This window comes from Galeopterus variegatus, unplaced genomic scaffold (genome assembly GCF_000696425.1).
Source record: "Galeopterus variegatus unplaced genomic scaffold, G_variegatus-3.0.2 Scaffold1495, whole genome shotgun sequence".
NCBI lineage: Eukaryota > Metazoa > Chordata > Mammalia > Dermoptera > Cynocephalidae > Galeopterus > Galeopterus variegatus.
The window spans coordinates 17,680-41,760 of record NW_007727606.1 but is presented as its reverse complement, the minus strand read 5'-3'; the positions used below and the strand labels follow the sequence as shown (position 1 = coordinate 41,760).

Here is a 24,081-nt window from a genome sequence, read left to right as displayed (position 1 = left end):
GGGGTACCACTGGGTGTCAGTTCTAGCCCTCCAGCGTGCCCTAGTTTCCCGGTCTGTGCCAGCGCCTCTTCGCGGCGACAGCTGCCGGCAGGCGGGGACTTCACATAGAGCTGACAAGGTCTGGGGTTGCTGCTTTCGGTTCCTCTGTTCCTCGCTTTCCCGGCGGTGGGTAGTGAGTCGGACAGTGCAGGAGTCCCCAGAAACTCAGGGCCAGGAGGCAAAGCACGAGAATACTCAAGTAACTGGCGACCGCCGCCGGGGGATGGCCAGTGGGTTTGCGCTCGGCCCGACCCCGAGGGCGGTCAGGTGCAAAGGGGCGGGGGCTCCCGTCTTCAGGCCCGGGGCCGGGGCGGGCCGGCCGGCGGGGTATTTAAATCCCGCCGACAGCCCGCCAGGGACACGCATCCGGCTCCGCACGCCCTCCTCCGTCCACTCAGCTTCGGGCGCCGGTCGGGCAAGATGCGGTCTCGCTTGGCTCCGGGAGTCTGGTTCCTCCGCGCCTTCTCCAGGGACAGTTGGTGAGCCGGGCTCGGGGAGGGAGGCGCGCCGGCCCGCAGCGGCTCCGTGCCGCCCGGGGGTCCTCGGCAGCGACAACCTGGGAGGTTGATAACACACACGCCCTCCTAAATCCGCATCTCCCGGCTCTGTGCCGCTGGTGAAGTTAGGCTGCCTGCGAGAGTCTCATTTGCCATCCTCCCTCCAAACACGCCCACAGCCGGGGTAACTCGAGAGCGCTTCGCTTTCACATCACTGAGCATCTGGGGGACCTGGGCCTGGGAGGGATGGAATGAAAAGATAGCAACTAGAGTCGTTGAACGTCCCTTCTGTTCTTTAGCCCTTGGGTAACATAGAGGCCAGAACTCAGTGGTCCTGCCAGCTTGCCTTGAGGGAGGGGTTCCAAGCCCTGAGAGACATACGTGGAAAGGGCATCCCCTTAGAGCAGAGCTGGAGCTGCTCCACAGCGGGGCGGCCACCTCAGCAATGTTTCCTCCTGACCACGCGTGGCCCCAGCAGCCCGCATGCTGGGCTGTGTGCGGAGGTTGGAGAGGTTTCAGCCACTCCTCATCAGAGGCTGGAGTTTGGAGCAGTGTGCTTGGTCTGCAAAGTGTTTTTTAATATTATTTTAGTTGCCATCATTTACAAATTATAAAATTTAACAAAAATAGCCAAAAACAGATGATGTGGTGATACCAGACCTAAATTTCCAAATTAAATTAATAGGAGTTGAGGAGTCCCCTTTAGATAGGATGGATGTTTAAAGATGACCAACTTGTCCTGGTTTTAAAACAGAAAGTTTTTCATCACCAACCCTCTCAGTCCTGGGCAAATCAGGACAGTTGGTCACCCTAGGCACTTTCCAATTGGTGACAGTCCTCATTACTTCCTACCTTCTTCACTCATTTAGATTACTTACCTGGTCCTTTCTGAGTCTGGAACTGTTAAAAGGTATTTTTCAGAAAAAGATTAAAATCATGACTCTCGTAAGAATATAAAAATGAATATGTGTTAAAGATTTAATTTACTCATAATGAAGGCGTCAGAAGCTGTTATAATTGGTTCAAAAGAGAATCCAGAGAAGGGGAGAGAGAAATAGTATCTAATGGGGACAGTTTCAGTTTGGGAAGATAAAAAAAGTTCTGGAGATGGATGGTGGTGATGGTTGCACAACAGTGTGAATATACTTAATACCATTGAACTGTAACTTAAAAATGATTAAAATGGTAAATTTTATGTTATTTATATTTTACCACAATTAGAAGAAGAAAGAGAGAGAATCCAAAGAACATACCCATTTATAGATAAGAAATATTGAGGTCACAATGGTTTTCCCACAGGTTGGGAAGGAAGACTACCGAAACTATCATTTATAGACGTGTTTTGCATGACTTATCGGTTACCTACCATTTCAAAGAATCGTAAAATAACTCAAGGTCAATGAAAGGCTACAATCAGATAAGTGAAAGGCAACAATCAGATAACCTGGAGAGGTATCCTCTAGATAATGCATAGGGTTTCCACTGAAACACTGATTTTTTTTTCCTACAGTCTCCCGTTTTGATTAAGAAAAAAAAAAAAAGTCTCCAAGAAAGTTTATTCTTGATCACAAAATAAAGCTGGTATCATAGATCTGATCTGATTACATAGATACAGCAAGAGTGTTAATTCACCGAATAGGCCTTGTTAAGTTTGCAGGAAGTTTTCATAAGGAATCCTAGATTAGACTTTTAAAAGCCTTTAATTATTTATTGTGCTGAGATTAGGAAGCCGAGACAAGAAACTGTCTCCACCAGGTTTTACCTGCTATGCCTATAAATTTGGGGAAATTCCTCTCTTTTCAAGTTCCCCCAAATATCCTAAGGTTCCTGGGCTAACCAGGGAGGGCAGGGAACCCAGTAAGCCAGTTTTCTTGGGAGGGTTTTGTTAGTATTGGCTCCATACAGGGAAACTTAGTTCCTTAAAAGGGACTGGTTATATCTAATTAAATGGGCATCCTTGTCAAGTACAACATTCCAGGTAAAGCCTTGGTTGCATAATCAATTTTTCTAATTATGTACTAGTAAAAAAGAGGACAGATTCTTATCAAACTTACGCACACATTTGTATTGCCATGAAAAGCAAGAAGGCTCAATAACAGTCTCTGAATTCTGAGGAGTCAGGTAGAGAGAATAAGATATGTATAAATGTTTCATTTCAGTTTATAAAAGCAGAGTCTATTAAATTATTACTGGCTACAGATAGACTAAGAAGAAAGAGAAAGGTCTTACTTACATATCCAGGAAAGAGAACACTATAACAACATCAACAGTATTCCAAATATAAATGACAGTCATCTCTTAATAGCTCATTCAGTCCTATATGATTAATTCTGTTCCACTGGATCTGGGGCTAGTAATCTTAAAACCCCTGCTTTAGTATGCTTCTTGACTACAGAGTTCTGGAACTCCTGACTCAGTCCACTGGCATGTTCTTAAAGTTATCTAAGTAGTACCATCGGAAGCCTGTATTCAAGAGTAAGTACTCAGCACAGTGCTGTCCTGAGACAGTTCTTGTTTAAAAGGTAAAAACCTGGGCCTACAGCTGATTGCTGAACCTTTAGAAAGCATCAGAGAAAAACAAAAACTATATGTAGGTGGCAGAAACTTAAGAAGTGCTGGTTAACTTACAATTTTCAAAAGTGAACAATCTGATGAGAATTCATGACAAGAATAATGCAACCAAAGGAAATTTGGTTGTTCCTTTGGTATGCAAAACAAGAAGAAGCCAATCCAAACAAAAAACAATCTAGACCATGTCTAAAAACGTAATAAGGCTAATTTCAAAGAAGACGGTGGACATTACATCAATTTATAAAAATGGATGAACATAATTTTCACAGAAGGAAAAATCTTAAGATATAACGTATAAAAATCCTGACATATAATTTATATAATATACCAAGAATATACCAAGAATATGAGCTAAAGAGATCCAATAAATCTGCAGCAAGTCCTAAACAACTGTATTTTAACAAAACTCCATAGGAAAGTCTAATGTACATTCCCAGTTGAAAACCAATAGTCTGGAAGATGCTAGATTCAAATTAAAGAAGTAAAGTTGCAGCCCAGGTAATGGTTCAAATCATAACTGAGATCATGACTAGTAACACTATACTTTGTCATTAGGCAAATTACCGCCAGATGCTAATAAATAGAATCAGATCATGGACTGAAAAGGCATTGAGAAATGTGTGGAACTTCTCATACATCATATAAGTTATGAAATATCTATATAAATAATAAGATTTTACTTATATAAATTTAACCTAGAGAAGGTTGAGTATCCATTCTGATTTGACCATTATTCCCATATAATTGATCAATAATAATATATCAAATAAACCTAATTATTTCTAGCACCTCACAAATATTTGTGATTTTGCTAGGGGCCCTCTTTTTGAAAATAATATGAGTAAACTAATCGAAACTAAGACAGCTGTTGCAAAATTTTAGCACACAATTGCTTCTTTTCAGACTCATTATTTGTACATACTGTAATAATCCAAGGCAAATCAAATTCCCTTTCCACAAACTTCTACAAATTTATCCACTCAGGTTTTGTCCTGTACTGCCCTCCTTCTTATTCCAGAACAACCAGTCATTTTACTTTAGGATATAACTGCTCTGTTTTTTCCCCTTAATAAAAACACATCTCATTACTGTGTATACAAGGTTGTACCTCTCTGACACTATTGTTCCTAGTAGAGTCTCATTAGTGTATGTTAATTATATACTTTAACCACAGTAATATATTTTTTCAGAGAAAATGGGGGGCAGAGAGGGTGGGACATTGTAAACAATCTGTCACACACGTGCATTTTGAAGAGCTCAGGAGTGCACATAACACCACAACTTTCTACAGCCACACACATCATCTGCACACTTTTTGAAGTGTGAATTCAACTACTATGTTCTCCAGCATCTCTGACACTTAAGACAGACCTAGATTGAAATCCCTTCACCACTGTGTAACACTTTGAGTAGTTAATTTTGCTGAGCCTCAGTTTCCTCTTCGGTAGAAGTCAGGTGAGTTCTTGATGATAAATATGGTAATATATGTCAACATTTCTTGACCTCCCTTGGCTGATGGAGGGTACTCAGTAGGAGTTCTTTTCCTTCCTGATGAGTATAGGTTTGGATTCCTATCAAACACTAAACGTAATGTAGTTCTGCTACAGCTACATTACTACACTGAACTTAAAGGCCTGCACAGACAATTAAGACATGGTCCTACCTTCTCGGAACTAAGGATCAAGCTGGAGAGAGGGTGTGTACGCATAAGTCAGCAATTTCAGAAGGCACTGCCCTGTGTCTTGGGTGCCAAAGGGTACGTTTCATATGGACCATGTTGTTCAGAAGACTAGTATAGAGGTCAGCTTTTTTCAAAATTACCTCTTTGAGTGTGTCTAACACGTACAAGTGTTAGCAATTATATGTGCAAATTGCATGCATAGGAAGTATGCAATAAATGGTAGCTCTTAATATTTTTATTAGTGATGATTTTATCATTATAGATACATGTTAAACCGATTCACCTTTCCTGCGTTAAACAAAATATAGGCTGGGGTAGAGGCAAACACAATAAAGACTGTAGTCTGAAATAAATTAGAAATGAACTCTGTCAAATTTACTGCTTTCACATGTCCCCAAGGACAGCATTTAAGCAGAAGTGAAGAAAATGGAGTAGGAAGCTGGAGGTGGATTGGCCCTGGGCTTTGGACTCCTTATCTATAAAATGGGGATAATAGTAATACCTACTTCATAAGATTGTTGTGAGGCTTAAAAGTACTACGTGTAAAGTACTTAGATCAGTGCTGGGCTCACACTAAGCACTGAGTAAACATTAATTATTAACTATTATTCTACCTGCTTTTCCTGCTACTTCGTGTCAGTCATTGTTAATTTGTAATTTTTATAGAACTGCAAGGTAAATGTTAGTTTCCCCATCGAACATCTGGGTATAATGAGGCACAGAGAATCTTAAGTCCCAGTGCTTCTTGATTTACAATAGGGTTATGAGCCCAAAAATTCTTAAGTCAAACCATCGTAAGTCAGGGACCATCTGCATTTAAAACACTTAGTGCAGTGCCTAGCATACTTGCTATTTGCTAGATGCTGGTAAATGTCTGTGGAGGGAGGGATTCATCCCCATTAGAAGGAGAAGGTAGCCTACGACTTGGTGAATCTGGAGGTATTCTGGACAGAGGCCATGGAGCCAGCAAAGGCATGGAAGTGAACACAGAGCCAGTCTACAGGCTGGTAACATGTAGCTCCAGCTGGCAGGGGTGTAGACTGCCAAGGGAGCAGCCCCTGGAGATGAGGCTGGGAGGCAGGTGGCACCAGGTGTGCAGAGGCAGCTACATCCAACCAAAAGTCAGGGACTCTGAGGAGTTCCTATCCAGGAATGTGTTATGGCTCCTCTTTCTCCTGTCAGACCCTCTCTGTCAAGATGGGTGTGGATAGCTTGTTCAAGACACTTCAGAACCACAGAGCGCCCGGAGGCTGCCTAGGTCTGGGCCTGGCTGGTTTGCTGCCTTCTGTGCCAGCGTCTGTGTGGGAAAGTCTGGGGGCAGCAGGCAACATGGGCATCTTTCCAGAGAGATGACTGTGGCTGGTACTATGGGGCTGGGCCCATTTCCTGGGGCCCTGTGAGGGGGAACAGCTCAGGACGTGGAGAAGAGAAGCTTGTGGGAGGAGGCACCAGGGTGACAGCAGCTGGATGAGCAGGAATGGGTGGGGGTGGGGGTGGATTGGACAGGCAGGTGAAGCCGGAGCTGTAGACTCCCACACAACTGTTTTCTCCATACCCTGATCTTGCCATGTGAGCTGGAAAGGCCAAGGCTGAACTGGTGGCTGTGGCTACAATGAATGGTTCTGCCCTGTGGAGGTAGCTAAGTGCTTACACTGCCAGATCCTGGCACCCACCCTTAGGAAGCCACAGGAGAAAGACACTCAAATACAACCGAGAACCTGCTGTGTGCCAAGTACTTTCACATCCATTGTATCTCATCTAATCCTTGTTAACCATCTGTGCAGGAGTTTATCTTATTTAAAAGAAGATCAAACTGAGGCTTAGAGAGGTTAAACAACTTGCCCAAGGTCACAGTAAATGGAAGAACCAGAAATTAAGACTCAGCCTCATTCAGTCTAAGTCTGATGTCCCTTGCCCTCAGGGGCCCCGTTCAGAGCAGGGGCCCTGGATGCTGTCTACATAGCTTTCTCTTATTTCCCTGATTGCTGCCAAAAGGTGCTTGATAGGGGCAGCAGAAAGAGCTGTGTAAAATGAGTTGTGATAGGAAGAGGCTGCTCTGAAAAAGAATGAGGATCTTGGAGGAGATCCTGGAGGCTAAGCCATTATCCCTACTCCTGCCCCCAGCAGAGCATGTGACCCTGCCCCCTCGTGATTGCCGACTTTCCCCCAGCTGCTTTCTTCACTTCCTCCTCCACTCTGCAGTTTCTTTCCTCTTTCCTCCTTACAAAGAGTGAACTGGGGTGCACCTCACTGGCTTTGGGAAGGCCCTCTGACTCAGGCCCCATGGACTGGTCTAAAGGCAGCAAGTGTTTTGGAATAGTCTGTATGGTTGGCCGAGGACTTATTTCTTCCAATGAAGCTGTACCAATTGAGCGCTGAGGTCGGAGTTGAGCAGTCCCAAAGTAACAAGAGAATTGAAGACAGACACCACGGGTAGAGTCCCCGAAGCCCAAGACTTCCCCTGTCTGATTGTTACTAAGTTGGTGTGTGGGAGAGCAGACGGTTTACTGCTCTCCTTTTGGCCTCTGGCTCACGCCTTGTCCCCTGGGTCCTGTGCTCAGGGGGAGTGGGGGAGGCATGGGGCTAGGCCTCCAGAGAATCCTGAAAGGAAGGCCAGCGTCTCGCTCCCGGGCAGGACCACAGCTCTGCCGCTGTCAGCATGTTTCCATCTGTGCATTCTATACAACCTTTCTTCAGAAGAGAGACCGACTGAATACCTGCTGGCCACCTCTTCTAAGCCTCACCAACTCAGTCTTCCAGAGTTAGTCCAGCTGCCCGAATGGAACCTCAAACTGTAGCTTAAAGCCACATCTTTTCATTCTGTCTGAGCATTCTGGGTTCCCCTACTCAGCTTTCTACTCAAAGCAAAACAACCTATTCTATATTTTCTCCTTTCCTAAAAAAGATCATCATCTTAGCCACTAATCTCTTCTGAAAAGTCTTGAGTTCCTTGTGGCTACTAGCCAATGGCTCCCTTCCTTGGGACAGATCTTGGGATCGAGCCCTGATCAACTCAATCTCTCTAAGCAAGCTCCCGAATCTCAGCTAGAGGAAGGTGTCAAGTAGAGGAGAGTCCTTGGGCTGGCTCCCTGCCCCAAGACAGCTTTGTGCCCTCAGTCCTCAGAGGTCCTCCCAGACATGGCCTGTCCCTGTCCTGTCTTATATGCTGAAGGCCTGGCTCAGGACTCTGCCCCTGCAGTTATCTGTTCCTGGCTGGCCTTTTCCTACTAGGACACCACCCAGTGTCAGTATGGGACTTAGCCCTGGCCTGGCTCTTATCGTGCCCTCAATCCTTTTCAGATCTGCCAAGTCTCAGCACAGGCACATCCAAGAACAGGCTACCAGGTCTGCTTTCTCAGGACAAGTGCCAGGGTCACCTGCAGCCACAGCCAGCCCAGCCTGGGACTGCGGGATGACTAGGTAGCCACCTGGGAAAGGGGCCCGTTTCTACCATCTCCTGAGGTCAGCATCCCTCTGCTGTGCCATCTCTTGCTGCCGTTTTGTTGTAGTGGTGGTGGTAGTAGGTCCTTTGGGGTTTCCTGGGACTGCGGGATGACTAGGTAGCCACCTGGGAAAGGGGCCCGTTTCTACCATCTCCTGATGTCAGCATCCCTCTGCTGTGCCATCTCTTGCTGCCGTTTTGTTGTAGTGGTGGTGGTAGTAGGTCCTTTGGGGTTTTTTCTTGGCTGGTTTTTGTCTGATGCCGCTTTGGGACATACTGTTCTTGTTCCTGCCCCAGAAGCATTCCTACTGCGAAGCCTTAACAGTACCAATAAAGATATTACTGTGCTCCTTTGAAAGACTAAGTTAGACCGTCAGCTAATAGTTAAGACATAGCTCGTCCACCTTTCTATCTGACTTGGTTATTCAGTAACCAGTATCAGGTTGGGGGAGGTGGGACTCTAGGAAGTGCTACCTCTTGCTAACAAAGACTTAGAGGGTCATGGGGCAGCCAGCCCCACCTGGAGCAGTTGGGGCCTTGCCCCACATGTCCTTTGCTCCTTGGTCTGCTCGCCCAGCCTGGGCCTCCATCTCTCCCCCCACAGCCATCCTGGGGCTGGCCAGGCAGGGCCTGCTGTGCACATGTGTCCCCTGCTCCCCTATTGGGGCCTCTTGATTCATGAGGGAAGGGCTTGTGAAAAGAGAAGTGAAACCGGTGGGTTCTTCACGCTGCAGGAGCACATCAGATCTTTCCTGTGAGTTCCTGTAAGTTTGGCACCCTTGGCCTCAGCCTAGCCTAGCCCTTAACATGACCAATGTCATCAGTCCCCTTTGAACTATGGCACCTTGGTCTTTTCCTCAGAATACCTGACAAAGTGGAATGGAAAGAGCACCGGACTAAGAGGCGGACCAGCTCCGAGTGTGCTGCGCCCAGCTGGCAAGTGACTTTGAGCTCGTTCCTCCATCCCCTGGAGTCCAGGCAGGAGGTCCCAGAGGGGGCCAGTGCCAGGCCTGGCATCACACAGCACATTACCCCCAGGACTCTGCTGCTGACTTGGATGTCAGGTTCTCTATTGGGGGTTGGTGTCAGAGCTGGAGAAGAGGGCAGGGCTGAAATCTGGCAGGTCAGGATGCCAGTGTGGACCTCTACAGATTCTCCAGCCTGCCCTGAGGAGCTCATAGGGGTCACTGGAATCTGCTCTGTACCATTGCAGGCTCCCCTTAGGCTCCCAAACCCCCAGGAAAGGTCGGGCACTAGTAGCTTCAGAGGATCTTTGTGTCCATCTAGACCCAGGCAGGTACGGTGGAGAGGAGAGGCCATGCTGGTATCCACATCTCTTACCTCCCAGGTGAATCCAGGGCCTGGGACCTCCACTACCCGGAGAACTTTGGTGTCAGCCCCCGACCCCATTCGGCTCCCCCAACAGAGCAGCACAGGCTGCCTCAGCCCCTCCAGCTCTTCTTCTCATCTGAAAATCCGAAACAATACTAGTCACTTTTAAGTACACACTGGGTGTCAGGAATGACATAAGACGTTATATACATCATCTCACTAAACTGTCAGTAGTTCTATGAGAAAGGTTATAAACTCGGCTTTTCAGATGAGCAAACAGATTTAAAAAATAAAAGCAGCCTTTGACTGATTCCTAAGTCTTTGCTGTTTCCTCCTATAGAGCTTAACTCCTTGAAATATACCAACCACTTAGAGTCCCCCATGATGCTACCACATGCCAGGAGTGGCTGGCAGGATGGATAAGGCACAGGGAACTGGCCCTGCCCTTCAGGCTTCCCCCCAAAATGAACAGGCTGGAGCCCTGGGCCTTAACCTGACTTAGCCTGGATGGTGCCCAAAGCAGCCCGACCTAGGAGATCTCGGCCCCCTTCGCCGGCTCCCATCACCCTCAAGAGACAGCCTGAACTCCACGGTGGGGCACCTGAGGCCCTGCGTGTCCCGGCCCCTGCCTCCTTCCCAGTCCCCCTCCTTCTGTACTGGGCTCAGTCCCACTTTCCAGATATCTCGAAGGAGGCGGAGTTCCCCAAACAGGCAGTGCTATTTCATACCTCTGTGCTTTTGCACACACTGTTCCTGCTCCCTGGCACATCCCCTCACCCCCACCCAGGTCGGCCCTGCCACCTCCTGCTTGTTTTTGAAGATGCAACTGAAGCCTCACCTCCAGCAATCCTTCCCAGACACTGCTTCCATCCCGCTGGGCTCGGTATCCCTCACTTGTGCTTTCTTGCCACAAGGACGCCCTCTTTTATAGCACTGTTGCACCAATACTAACTGTCCACTTCCCCGCTGACCTGTGAGCTCCAGGAGGGCAGAGGTCCTTCTGAGGACTTCTCTCGCTATTGCTGGCTTCTCAGCACGGTGACTGGCACGTAGTGGGCACCTGGTGGGCGGGACAGCAGTCTGGCTTCTGCCAAAGGGAGTCGGGACATTAGAAATAGGCATGAGTGTTTCTGCCCTTCTGGCACAGCTCCTTCCAGCCAGGGTTGGGAGGGACAAGACTCCAGATGAAAGAGGCATGGAGCAGATAAGGAAGTACACCTGGGACCTCAGGCAGGAGAAAGACAGGGAAGGGTGGGCAGGTCCTGCACTTGGCGTTCAAGCAATGTGTGGGTGGGGAGTGGGGGTGGGAGGGAAGTGTTGCTGGCAGCTGGGTGTCTCTTTGAGCCCCTCATTGGCACTGATAAGCTCCTGAGAGGGCTCAGCAGTTCTGCTGAGGCGAAGCCTGGCTTCCCAGTCAATATCAGGCTCCGTAGCTGGCATCAGCCTCACTGTCATGGAAGAACAGTCATAGGGGCCCTAGTGGGGCATCGGGTCTCTGAGGATCTTTCAGACTCAGAGAGGATCTGATTCATCACCATAGCGGATGGCCACACATCCTGGCAAGGGCCCTGGCATATCCATGTGGTCAGCCAAGGCTGGCTCAGCTGAGCTTCTGACCTTGTTAAAGATGGTACCACCAGGGACCTACGGACTAGGGTGAGAGAAATCCTGTGCTCACTTACCTTGTGAGATAGACGGAGTTGATGCTGTCATCTACGTTGCAGCTGATGAAGAGACCAGAGGCAAAAAGGCTTAGGAACTTGTGTGAGGTGACCCAGAAATTAGTGAGAGGCTTCACTCAAAGCTTTCTGCTTTTGCCCTGAACTACAGCCCTACAGATAACACCAACCCAGCGCTTTTGCCCTGAACTACAGCCCTACAGATAACACCAGCCCTGCAGGGCACTGGGTTGGTGTTATCTGTAGGGCTGTAGTTTTTTGTCTATTGCTCTTTGCAGAAGGCCAGCTGAGCATGCTCTCCAAATTCAGAGAATTTTCCTCAGATTCCAGAAGTACCCGCACTAGTCCTGAGCTATACGGCAATTGGTGGAACCCGGAAAACACAGCTGCTACCAACCTTGCCCATGTCAGTCACCATATAGGACTCAGTCCCTAGAGGACTTCTGTGATCCACCCATGAGCCTTCAGGAAGTGGTGCCACAGAGGCTGGGTCACAGAGCAGTGCAGAATGCAGAGTACGTAGTTAGGACTTCACTCTTGATGGAACGGAAAGGCACTGACATTTTTTAAGGAAAGTAATAGGGAGGCATGTGTAACTCTTCTCTTAAGAAGATTAACTGGAGCAATGGAGAGCGTGGAGACAGAGACCCAGGCAGGAAGCTCAAGTCCAGGGGTGGAGTGAGAGGGGGCCTCGTAGCCCAATCCAAATTCAGGCTTTGCTGAAGTACCCCCTTTATTTCACAAGTACTACCCTGCATTGCATCATGACCCGTCTTTGGGAAGAGAGTTTGGGGTTCGGAAGCAGATTCCTAGAGGGCAGCAGGAGCCAGGGATCGGAAGGGCTTTGGGGCCCCTCCTACCTTTTCCCTCATGCCCGGCCCTTTCTCCTGGACTGGGGGTTCATTCTGAAGTCATTTTCTGTGTACTTCCTGTGCCGGCAGCTGACCCAGCTCAGCTGACGCCTGCTGAGGAAGCCGACAGTGACTCAGGAGGGCACTGAAGGCCCTTCTCCAGGCCCTCAGAAGAGGGGAAGGGGCTGCATGCAGTGGAAACTTTGAGTGGTGCATGACTCGACTGTTCTTTCCACCCCAGAGCAGTGCATGAGACGGGACCTGGGGGGTGGGAGCGGCACATGTGATATGTGAGCCACAGCTGGAAAGAATGAGCTTTCTGTCCTGTAGAATGGACCAGTCTGGGACTAGAAAGAGAACTTGGTTCTGTCACCAGCCGTCTCACTGTTGATTCCCTTCCAACTAGGGTCTGGGCTGAAGCAGACACTGTCTGCTGTGTCCTAAGCTTAAGGGGAGTATTGACCTCACTTTAAAGACAGACCGTTCTCCCTCTTCAGCCTCCACTCACCCCGCCCCGTTGTTTCTGACACTTTAAAAGCGGTTCTAGGGCCGGCCCGTGGCTCACTCGGGTGAGTGTGGTTCTGATAACGCCAAGGCCACGGGTTCGGATCCCACATAGGGATGGCCGGTTCGCTCACTGGGAGAGCCTGGTGCTGACACCACCAAGTCAAGGGTTAAGATCCCCTTACCGGTCATCTTTTAAAAAAATAAATAAATAAAAAATAAAAGCGGTTCTAACTCCTTGGCCCATCTCTGTCACACACGCACATGCGCAGAGGCACCCTTGCCTTAGTGAGGCCAGAGAACAGCAAAGGGGATGAAGGTGGCCAGAGCAGGAGAGGTGCTTTCCCAAAGGTTACTGGTGCTGAGCCTCAGGAATTGGGACCAAGGCAATGGGTCCCTTTGAGCCCCCTGGCCTCTGGGAATTTGCTCCTAGCCTCCCCTTGGCCTCTGCCCTGAGGAGCTTGTGTCTGGAAGGGGAGCCTGAAGGTGAAGAATTGGTGCCAAGGCCCTGGGGCTGCCAGAGTGGGCATGGGTGGGAAAGTGGCGAGAACTTCCAGCTGGGGCCGGACATCCTGCTGACCCAGATGCCCATTTTCTCCGGCAGGTTCCGAGGCTCCGTTCTGCTGATGACCTTCCTCATTTATACCTGCTATCACATGTCCAGGAAGCCCATCAGTGTCGTCAAGGTGAGGCTGGGCTGGCCCTAACGAAGAATGCAGGACATGCTGCCCCAGCAGAAACACATTTGAGAAGAATGGTCTGGACCTCTGTCCACAGCCACCTGTAGTCCCTTACCATGGTCACCAACACTGCTCCTTCACTCTGGCAGACAGCCACTTTTAGTAGCTCTTTCTTCCAGGAGGGTTTCCCTAGGCTCTCCTTTTGAGTTTATTCACCAAGACAGCAGTGTCGGGAGTGTGGGTGAAATAAGAGGGCAGGGACCTTACTGTCTGGTTCTGCTCAGGGTCTGACGTGGGCACTTTTCCTGGCAGTCAGCTGCTGCTGACTGGAGGAGGTGCCAGCAGGAAGGAACGTGGAATCCGGTGGGGAGCAGTGGTGCTGGGAAGGTTGGAGTGGGAGGTTGCTTGCTCCCCTTTGGGCTGAGTGAGCTGACCTCTGACCTGTGCATCCTATTGCCCCTCCAGAACCGTCTGCACCAGAACTGCTCAGAGATCATCATACCCATCAATGACACCCATAGTCTCAATGACACCACATGGTGCAGCTGGAGTCCATTTGGTAAGAGCAGGGCAGATTGCTCTTCTCCACTCCCCGTTCCCTCGTCCTCAAGAGGGGTTGTCCAGAGCCAGAAAGGGCTTCCTGCAGGTGCAGCCCAGCAGCCAGCTCTCTGTCTCTCCCATCTGCTTTCAGACAAGGACAACTACAGTGAGTTACTGGGGGGTGTGGACGATGCCTTCCTCGTGGCCTATGCCATCGGCATGTTTATCAGGTAATGACAGAGGCAGAGCCTGTGACCATCCAGAGGAGGGCGCTTCCGAGCTGCTGCCTCTGCTTAGCTAACCTGGGGAAAGCTGATGGCCCCCCAGGTGGGAATTATAACAAGACTTCTGCACGCACACTAAGCTCACGACCTTCCTCCTTTCCTTACCACGCTTGCCCAGACTGCCCCCTCGCCTGGTAGATTCCCAGTGTTAGTAACTCTTTTTCCTGGAAAACTCAGTGTTGGTGGGCGCAGATGGAATATGGTTTGTCCTGGACTGGGATCCTTCCAGGATGACCCTGGATACAGAGATGGCCAGGAAACCCCATCCTGTGCTGCGTCTAAACCAGCACAGTCAGCATGGTTTTTACATAGCAAGTGTGGTGCTCATTGCCAGGAATCAAAACTTGATAAGGCAAGGTACTGCCTTCAGAGAGCTCACAGCCTAGCAGGGATGACCAATATCTTAGCAGCTAATGACAAAACTGTGAGGTGGCTCTATGATAGGGGTGGCCACCAGGTGCTCTGGGAGTTCAGACAGTCACTTAGTCCAGGCTGGGATTGATGAAGAGGGTCTGGGGAGGCTTCTGGGATGAGACGGTACTTAGAGTGATAAAGAGGTCTTGGGGGGGGCAGTGGAGAAAGGGATCCAGGCAGAAGGAATAGCACACGCAAAGTAAGGCGATGTGGAACAGCGCGATCCCTGGCAGGAGCTGTTGGCAGGTTTGCCAGTGTGTGCACTCAGAGGGAGGAGCAAGGGACAGGGCTGGAGGATGAAGTCACTTGCAGAGGGCCCCAGGGCCAGGCTGTGGGCATAAGCCAGTCACTCAAGGGTTTTCCCTACAGTATCATGTTCAGATTTACATTTTGGATAGATCACTCTGAGAGCGATGCTGAGGTAGATTTGAGCGAGTGAGGACTGGTTCTGCTAAGGGACAGATATGACAACAGCCCAAGAGGAGAAGAGCTTGAGTGACAACAGTGGTGACAAAGGTGAAAAAGGGTCAAAGTATGGAAGAGGTGGAATGGGTGGGTCTCAGAGATGGAATGTGGGGGCTGGGGGACAGAAGACGGAGGTAGTTCCCTGGCCTGCCTTGATTGGCCAGGTGCATGGTGGTGCCATTCACTCAGCTGAGGGGCAATCAGAGATGGAATGTGGGGGCTGGGGGACAGAAGACGGAGGTAGTTCCCTGGCCTGCCTTGAGTGGCCAGGTGCATGGTGGTGCCATTCACTCAGCTGAGGGGCAGTTCCATTCTGAGTGAAGACAAAAAGATGCCTATAAAACTGTTTTTTTTTTTTTTTTTCTCGAACTGCCTCTAGCACAAAGAAGGTTGCTTTTGAGCAGGGTCTCTCACCCTTGGCTCTATTGACCTCCTGGGCTGTTAAGTTCTTGTGTTGGGGACTGCCCCCACATTGTAGGATGTTAGCAGCAATCCCAGTCAGTGTCTAGTTACTGGATGCTAGTAGCACACCCTGAGTTGTTACAATCCACAGACCATGGCTTTAGAGCGAGAGAGCGGGGCAGACAGGGAGAGAGGGGGCAGGGGCCTGCGCCCTCAGTGTGGTGACAGCTCCCGGCTGTGCTTGCTCGGGAGCTGGGCATGGGGCATAGGACCCCAGGCCTTGCTGTCTTCTGCTTGTCACTAGCCAAGGCCTCCCCCTCCTCCCTGACTTGTGTCTTTGGGGCTTTGAAAGTCTCGGTCATCGGCTCCTCATGGAGGCCACAGGCAGCCAGCTTTCCAAGCCTGGCCGGGACACTGGCAGTACGCATCTCTTTTGACTTTTTCTACCCTTCTCCCCTTTCCTTCCCCACCTCCCACCTTCCCCTCCAGGCGGGGGCTCATCATGGGCGTCTGGAATTCCCACACATCCGTGGGCAACATCCTGGGCTCCTTGATCGCAGGCGTCTGGGTGAACGGGCACTGGGGCCTGTCCTTTATTGTGCCCGGGGCCATCACTGCTGCGATGGGCATCATCACCTTCCTCTTCCTCATCGAATGTGAGTGGACCCTTCTGTCCCCACACACTCCATATGTGAGCCTCGCAGTTCTCTCTTTCTGGGAAAAGGCAGCTGGATGTACTGGAAAGATCACTGGCCATGGACTTGGAGGACCAGCTGTGTGTGACTTTGGACAAATAAACTCTCAGAGCCTCAGTTTTCTCATTTGCAAAATAATAATATCCACTTCATAGGATTTCCGCAGGTTTAAATGAGATGGTATAGTTAAAATGCCTGGCCTCACACTAGGTGCTCAGTTAGTCTGAGAGGCATGCACGGCAGAGGTGGAGAGAAGGGACTTCTCACAGTGAACAGTCTCTTACACTGGCACAGACAGCTGTGGCCTTCCCCATGCTCTGACAGCCTTGTGGGTTAGCAAGGCCAGGCATTATAGCCACTCTGTGAGTAAGAGAACTAAAGTCCAAGAGGCAGTAGTGACACAGCTGGTTGTCAGGAGAGCCAGGCCCCAAACCTGGTCTACTTTGATCCGGATTCCTGCTGCCTCATGCTGGGACACGCACTGGCCACCCTGAGAGTTGGGGTGGGGCTGGACCCCTGGACCGGCTTAGATCCAGGGCAAGGTGAGGGCCTGGTCTGTCAGGAAGCTTCTTAAAAAGTTTCTTTTTTCAGACCCAGAAGATGTGGACTGCAGCCCTCCCCAGCACAATGTGAGTGTGAGCGCTCCCAGCCCTACACCTGCCTCCCACTCCACCCAGAGGGGCTAGGGAGCTGGAGGGGAGGCTGACCCAGAAGATGTGGACTGCAGCCCTCCCCAGCACAATGTGAGTGTGAGCGCTCCCAGCCCCACACCTGCCTCCCACTCCACCCAGAGGGGCTAGGGAGCTGGAGGGGAGGCCTGTGGGCCACAGCTACTTCTTCACAGACCTACAAACACTGGGCCCTTGGGTTGGCTCTCCCCCAGTGCCATGAGCCTGGCAGGAGGTTGGTCCAACCCAGGAGAGAGACATGTACCTCTTCCTGCCTGGGAGTCCCGTGTCTCTCCTCTGGGCCATCCCTCCAGCTGGGAGGAGGTGGTGCATGGATGTGCCCACAGCAAGGGCTCCTCTCTTCTGCTCAGAATGGGCCAGATGACGACCAGGACAACTCTGAGGACACTGGGATTGGTCCCTACTCTAACAGGGAGAACAGCCTTGAGACTACACCCAGATGTTCCAAGGAGCCATGCGCCGAGCCCACTGCCATCAGCTTCCTTGGGGCGCTCAAGATCCCAGTGAGAAGTTTATGGAATGGAGGGAGGAGAGGGGCTCTCTAGATTTTTCTGTTGGATATGAGGAGATGCAGTGTTTGGGGTGATCTATGGTTTCCAGGATTTCTTTACAGGAGATGTAGGGTGGGTGGCCTGCTTGGGGAGGTGGTATGGGAGCTTCGTCTTGAAACAACAGTGAACAGCAGGCACGTTGCTTTTATTGGAACTGGATGTGTACTTGCGGTTGCTTTGTGTGGAGGTGGTGGAAAGTACTGGAGAGGTGCTAGGCCACCCCTTGGGGCCGCCACTGGACCAAGGCTCCCTTGGGCCCCTTTCCATGTGCCTCTGTTACGCTCCCCAGGGTGTGATCGAGTTCTCCTTGTGTCTGCTCTTCGCCAAGCTGGTCAGTTACACCTTCCTCTACTGGCTGCCCCTCTACATCGCCAACGTGGGTGAGTACAAGGAGTGAAGAGGCGAGAGGGAATGGCTCCGAGGAGGCCAAGGCCATCTCTGGTGGGACAGGAGGCCCATCGAGGTGATGCATGTGATTCCAGCACACAGGCAGGATTTCTGCTGAACCTCTCCTAGGGTGAAAGGAGATTTATTTAGTTATTTATTGAAATGGAAGCTAAACCCTGTACACTACCCCTAGACCCTGACTCCAGCCACCTTCCCTCCCTTGGAACTGAGTCGGGGATCAGGGACCCACCTCTGCTCTGCAATCCTCCCCACCTTCTTCTCCAGCCTTTAAAGGGGAGAACCCCCTCCAGGCTGCTTGGCTCTGAGGTGGTGGGGTTGGGAAGTGCTAGAGAAGGTCTGCCTTTTGACCACCTCCCCCAGCCTGAGCGAGAGGGCCTTGCGGGCTCCCCCGCTCCTTGTAGCCTGGAGGTGAACATGGTGCTCTTCTCTCAAGGGGACTTCACAGACTCGATGCCTTTGTGCCTGGGTGTGCAGGGCTGCACTGGGGCTCCTGCCCCATCTCATGTATCTACTCTCTCCAGCCTCTCTCCCTGCCCCACCCAAGGATGTACAGATGAGGGGAGGTCACATTCATGGTGGTAAAAGTATGTTTCCTGTCCACCTCGTCTCAGTTTCTACTTTTCCATAGGTGGGGTTCTCAACCAAGGAGCAGCCCGCTTTACCTTCCCCCGCCTCGGGAGCCTCAAAACCCAACCAGGGCAAAGGGCCTCTCACCCAGCACAGCTTCCCTCCCCGCAGCCCTGGCCACACACGGTGCCTGCTCTGAACGGGAGATGGAATCAGTCATGGCCACATCTCCAGCAGGCGCTTGCTCTGCAGCTCTAGCCAGGAGCCTCTCTCTGTGATAGTGGCGGTGCTAGGGTGGTTTCCAGGACACTGTGATTGTTTTATGGTATTGGTGCTGACTTCAAGTGTTAGTCAGCCTGGAGGGTGGGGCTAAAATTCAAGCTTCTGGATGTTCCTTTTTCTAAATCCAGATCCAAGGCCTGTGACCCGAGGTCCCTATTCTCCTGTAAGTCTCCTTCCTGCCTCTGTTTATCAGCAGAGGCCTGAGGAGGGTGGGAGTAGCTCCTGGTGGGGGCAGCTGCTGGGGCAGGATGGAGCAGAAGGTGGCTGGCTGGGCCGAGGGCTGAGCTCAGTGAGAGCATGTTTGTGGAAAGATGGCCCACAGCACCAGATCCCAGGGCCTGCAGGAGAGGGGCTGTTCTGAGAGGTCAAGGTCATTCTGCAGAGGAGGTGAGCCAGGGGCCAGACGGGGTGTCTGTCCCAAACTACAGTGGATTCACTATGTGACCCTGGCCAATCACTGCCTGTGGCCCTCAGCTCCTTCCTCTGGAGAGGCAGCAGCAGGACTGGGTCAGTGCCCTGCAGGGGTTCTTCTGGCAGTGGCCCTCCAGTATGTTTGTCCTGAGCCCCCAGGTCTGACCACGTACTTGTGTTTTCCACAGCTCACTTTACTTCCAAGGAGGCTGGAGACCTGTCTACGCTCTTTGATGTTGGTGGCATCATAGGTGAGGCCCTGCCCTGCTCTGCCAGTAGGGTGCCTTTCCCTCTGGTTTGTTCCCAATTCTGCTCCTGCCCACCTGGGTGGGCCTAAGAAGATGGCCCTCGTGTTTGGTCTTCTTGCAGTGATGGGGCCAGAGGAGGGCTGCAGAGGGAGAAGCTCTGCTGGTTCTTGATGCCAGCCCCAGGCCAGCGCTGGACAGGGTGACGGGGCAGCTCTGGGTGCAAGGCGAGGGGTGGCTTGGGCCCACGGGGGTGGCAGTATGTGAGTGAGTGTGTGTTTCAGGCGGCATCACGGCAGGGCTCATCTCTGACTACACCAATGGCAGGGCCACCACTTGCTGTATCATGCTGATCCTGGCTGCCCCCATGGTATGTATGACCTCAAGGGCAAAGCACGTGCCTGTGAGCAGGCGCCTGTGTGGGCTCTGAGCTGCGCGCCCGTCTGTGCATCTACACATGTCTGTCTCTTTGGACACGTGTATGTGCACCCTGGGCACATGTAGGGGGAGAAGGGAGGGTCACCAGGGGAGCAGGGGCCTTGGAAAGAGATCCAGACTGAGAATTTTGGAAAGGGATTAGTGACTACTTGGCCGTGGTGGAGAAGGGGTGACCAGTTGCTAAATTTCTTGACCAAGGAAACAGGTTGGGATGGATAGGAGAGAACTTTTTTGGGGGGCCATGTTTTAGATCTTCCATCCCCTGGACATTTAAAGACCTGAGAGGTCTGGTGTGAGAGGGAAGAAGGAATAAGATGACCTCTGGGGTTCCAGGGCGGGAGAGGGCTGTTCCAGACTTCAGGGCTCCAGTCTAGCGTGGGGAAGCCTGGGTGTGACTGCCTCTCCCTGTCCTCTCTCAGATGTTCCTGTATGACTACTTTGGCCAGAATGGGATTATCAGCTCCACAGGTGAGGAGGCCACAGGAAAGGCACCGCTCCAGGGGCCCCATGAGGCTGGTGTGGGGGCATGGGTGGTGGGACCAGGATGGCCTGAGGCCTGGGGGTACCCACCGCCTACTGTGGGGCTGGGGCTGCGGGGGGCCCTCACATCTGCCCAACTGTCTCTGCTGCCATCTCAGTGATGCTGATCGTCTGTGGGGCGCTGGTCAATGGCCCTTACGCACTCATCACCACTGCTGTCTCCGCTGATCTGGTAAGTGGGGCTGCCTCCTGAGAGGCTGCTCTGGGGGCTTGATAAGGGCCTCTGTCTCCAGGTCCATTTCCTCACCTCCTGTCCTGCAGAACCCACCATAAGCCCCTCTTTTCTTTCAATCCCCAGCCCCAGCCACCACCTTCCCCCGAATCCGCCCCTCTCCGGGTCCCACACGGTGCTGCTGCTCTGCTGAGCCTCCCCCTCTGCTCTGTCTCCCCAGGGTACTCACAAAAGCCTGAAGGGCAATGCCAAGGCCCTGTCCACCGTCTCAGCCATCATCGATGGCACCGGTTCCGTAGGTTGGTGACTCTAGCTTTTCGCTCCTGGTAGCTGAGCCCTGAGCTTTGCTGTGGGTGGACCCCTTGGGATGCTGCCCCGGGTGGGCAGGGAAGCGCTGGATCCCCTCCCATGAGGCTGTGCTCCTGCAGGTGCAGCTCTGGGGCCTCTGCTGGCTGGGCTCATTTCCCCCACAGGCTGGAACAATGTCTTCTACATGCTCATCACTGCTGATATCCTGGCCTGCTTGGTAGGAGTCCTTGGGGTACACAGATGGGTATTGGGGGGATGCTCTGTCCTGCCAGGCTGGAACCCTGGAGGTCCAAAGTGTGGCCATTGGGGGTCTGCGACAGTGAGAATAGCTGCTCTTTTCTCAGAACCACTTCACCTCTCATGGGGGACCCTCTGCCACATGAAACCATGTGCCTACCCCTTCTCAACTGCCAGTCCCTGGTCACCTGACACTGGGTCCCATGTGCTCCATGCTAATGGTTCCCTCCCTTCCTTCCGTGCCTTGGACTCCCCACAGCTCCTCTGCCGGTTGGTGTACAAAGAGATCCTGGCCTGGAAGGTGTCCTTGAACAGAGACACAGGGTGAGTCCTCCAGAGAGCTGAAGCCCCGCCTCTCCCAACCTCACTTCTTATGGGAATCAACCAATGCTCAGTTTCTCTAAACCCAGTCTGAGGCTGGTCCACCTGGACCTCAGGACTGCTGAGCCTGACCTTGGATGTGCTGTATGAACCTGCTCCCCAGCCCCCCTACCCCTGCTAACCTGTCCTCTGTTGTCCCATGTGTCTCCATAGCTCTAATCTGGCCCTAACCCACCCGTGATTGTTTTTTCCTCAACTCCCATGACTTTTGTGAGTATTTTCTTCAATGTGACTAATGTGCCATTAGAACAGTGCTGCATGCAAGTCCTCCTTCCTCCAGTGTCATTTTTTTCCAACTTTCTCTTTTTTCTTGGGGTTCAGGTCCAAAGCCTCTCAAATCAGCAGAGCACGGTGTTTGGGGAATGTTTCCCAAGGAGTCTGAGGTGCCAGAGGTTGGCAGCCTCTTTCCCTGAGGGAGACTGTTAGAGCTTTGGACATACCCTCCTGAGACAGAGAAGGCAAAGATGGGGAAATCGTTTTCCCTCTGAACTCAGACTGAGCTGCAAATGCTCCTGAAGTTCAGAAACCAAGGTCATCTGGCCTCTCTGCCTGGGGTATGCGGAAGAAAGCAACTACCAATCAAAGCCTCTGAAACAAAATTCGAATCAAGTGTGGGTGGCTAGCCTGGTGTGCTCTCTGCCTGCTGTCCAGTGGTGGTTGGGGGTGGTGGTGGCACAAATGGGTTAGTGACTGGGCAAAGGCTGAGGCTGGTGCTGGTGCTGGTCATCGAGCAACCCTCTTCCACGGCCTTTCTGGCTCTCCCTCTGAGTGTTAGCCTCTTGCTAATGAGGAGCTGGCTGGAGCTGCGGACCTGGGCTGAATGGTAAATGTGAAGAATAACACCCTTTCCCTTAAGGAAGGCATCATCCAGGGAGAAAACTGAGAGCAGGAAGAAGCGCTGACAGCAGGAAGCCTTCACAGAGGAGGGGCAGGGGACTGGACAGCAGGGCTCAGCTGCCTCCCGCCTATGCTCCTCTGCACCTGGCCCGAGGGGAGACTGGGAGGGGAAAGAACAAATATTTAGTGAGCATCTACTCTGTGCCTGGAATTGAGTCCAGCTTTAGATACCCGGGCTTACCTCTCAGCAACTTTTGGAGGTAGATATTCTCACTTAGACATGAGGGGACAGAGGCTCAAAACTCATGGAATATGCCTAAGGCCTTTAGCCTGTCCTGGCAGAACCTCACATTGAACCTGGGTCTGTGGGCTGGTTTGCTTTTCTCCGTACTGCTGCCACCCAGGCTGGTCCTTCTTTGTGGAAGGCCTGTGTGTGGGAAGTGCAGCGATTTGCTAGAGCAGAGAGAGTGCTGGGCTTGGAATCCAAAGCCCTTGAACAACCCCGACTTCTCTGCACACTCATCTATGAGAATTTGGGCATTCCACCCAGATTCTCTGTCCCGCTGCATCCTTATGTATACACAAGGAAGCTTATCCCTATCTACCTGGAAGGGTTGATCTGAGGCTGAGATGAGATGGCATAGGTGATTAGCTTTGTAAACCTGTCAAATATGGCATAAACATTGTAAGGTTTTTTATATTATTCTGCCTTGCTACTCCCTGCCCAAGAGGTGAAAGGGAGCCCTAACTATAGAGAGCAGAGAAGGCAGGCAATTATTAAGGGACCCTAGGGACCTTCCTTCCCTCTCCCCACTGTCTGGGCAGAAGCTTATCGTGTCTCACTTTTCTCTTCCATCACCTCTCTCCTCTTCATGCAGGTACAAAGAAATATGAGGTCCTGACTGGGAGAGAAGCATGGAGGGTCCCCGCTGGGTCCCCAGATTGCTCCCGTGGGCAGAACAATCGAAACTTCCATAGATGGGTGAGGCAAAGCCTCTTGATCTAACACCAGCCAACTCAGCCCAGCCCATAGGACTGCTAAAGTTACAGGAGATTCTCCATGGGAAGGGACTGTCAAGCATGAGGAAATGGAAGATTCCAGGGCCTGAGCTCAGAAGCTGCGAGCAGAAGTGATGGGCATCAGAGCTGAGTGGAGTCTCCACATTAGTAAGGGAAGGAGATGCTCAGACTCCTGCTTGTTCCAAGACAGGAGGCTTGAAAGGGCCAAGGCCTGGAAAAGGCGCTTCTCTCCTTCCCATGTCAAATGTGAATCTCTGTAATCAGCCTGGACTTACAGGCGGGGATCTCACCCTGATTCAGAAGGGCCCAGCCTCTCTTTGTCCCTTTGTATCTCCCCAACTTGGAGCCTCCTCCACCCTCCGTTTGATCCTGCTGAGAACTCCCTTGCCCACCTTGCATAAAGCATTACTGCTGTTCTTCCAGGCCAGGACTAGGATGAGGCAGGAGAGCTTCCCTGGTGCAGCACTGTAAGGGGCCCCTCTCTTGGCCCCATGCACCTGCCAACCCTGAGAGTCACATGCCTCCCTTGCTTTACCCTGGTCCCAGCCCCAATGACCTCCGTGGAAAATGACTTCAGGGCCAGTGCTGGAGAAGGGGATGACTAAATATACCAGTGTGTGTGTTAAGTGAAATGCCGATGCTTACCGAGTGCCCACTGTATGCTAGCTCTACTGTAGGAATAAAGTAGACAATGGACACAGGAAAAGGACTATGCCCTGAGCACAGATGCCAGGGTGAAAAGACCAGCAAGAAATTAGGGCACTGCTGGTTCATTCAAGCAGCTGCTGCAGGTGCAATGGCTGGGAGCCACCTGCAGCCCCCTTCCTACCCAGTGCTCCTGATGCATCTGCTCCTGCCACCCCAGGTCTTGGATTGCTCCATGCCAGTCTGGCTCTAGGCATTTCCATCTGACCTCCA

At 51.5% G+C, this 24,081-nt stretch overlaps 1 protein-coding gene across 1 annotated transcript; it reads left to right on the top strand.

Annotated features, from left to right (window-relative positions):
- The first annotated feature begins 459 nt into the window (after window positions 1-459).
- On the top strand, window positions 460-21,518 carry SLC37A2 (solute carrier family 37 (glucose-6-phosphate transporter), member 2). Its single transcript, XM_008577337.1, has 16 exons — window positions 460-518; window positions 13,201-13,282; window positions 13,742-13,835; window positions 13,968-14,046; window positions 15,871-16,037; window positions 16,668-16,705; window positions 17,116-17,268; window positions 17,606-17,696; window positions 19,173-19,235; window positions 19,514-19,599; window positions 20,087-20,135; window positions 20,306-20,379; window positions 20,600-20,678; window positions 20,808-20,905; window positions 21,185-21,249; window positions 21,460-21,518. The coding sequence occupies exons 1-16, from the start codon at window positions 460-462 to the stop codon at window positions 21,485-21,487; spliced, it is 1,305 nt and encodes a 434-aa protein (XP_008575559.1). The 3' UTR covers window positions 21,488-21,518.
- The last annotated feature ends 2,563 nt before the right edge of the window (window positions 21,519-24,081 follow it).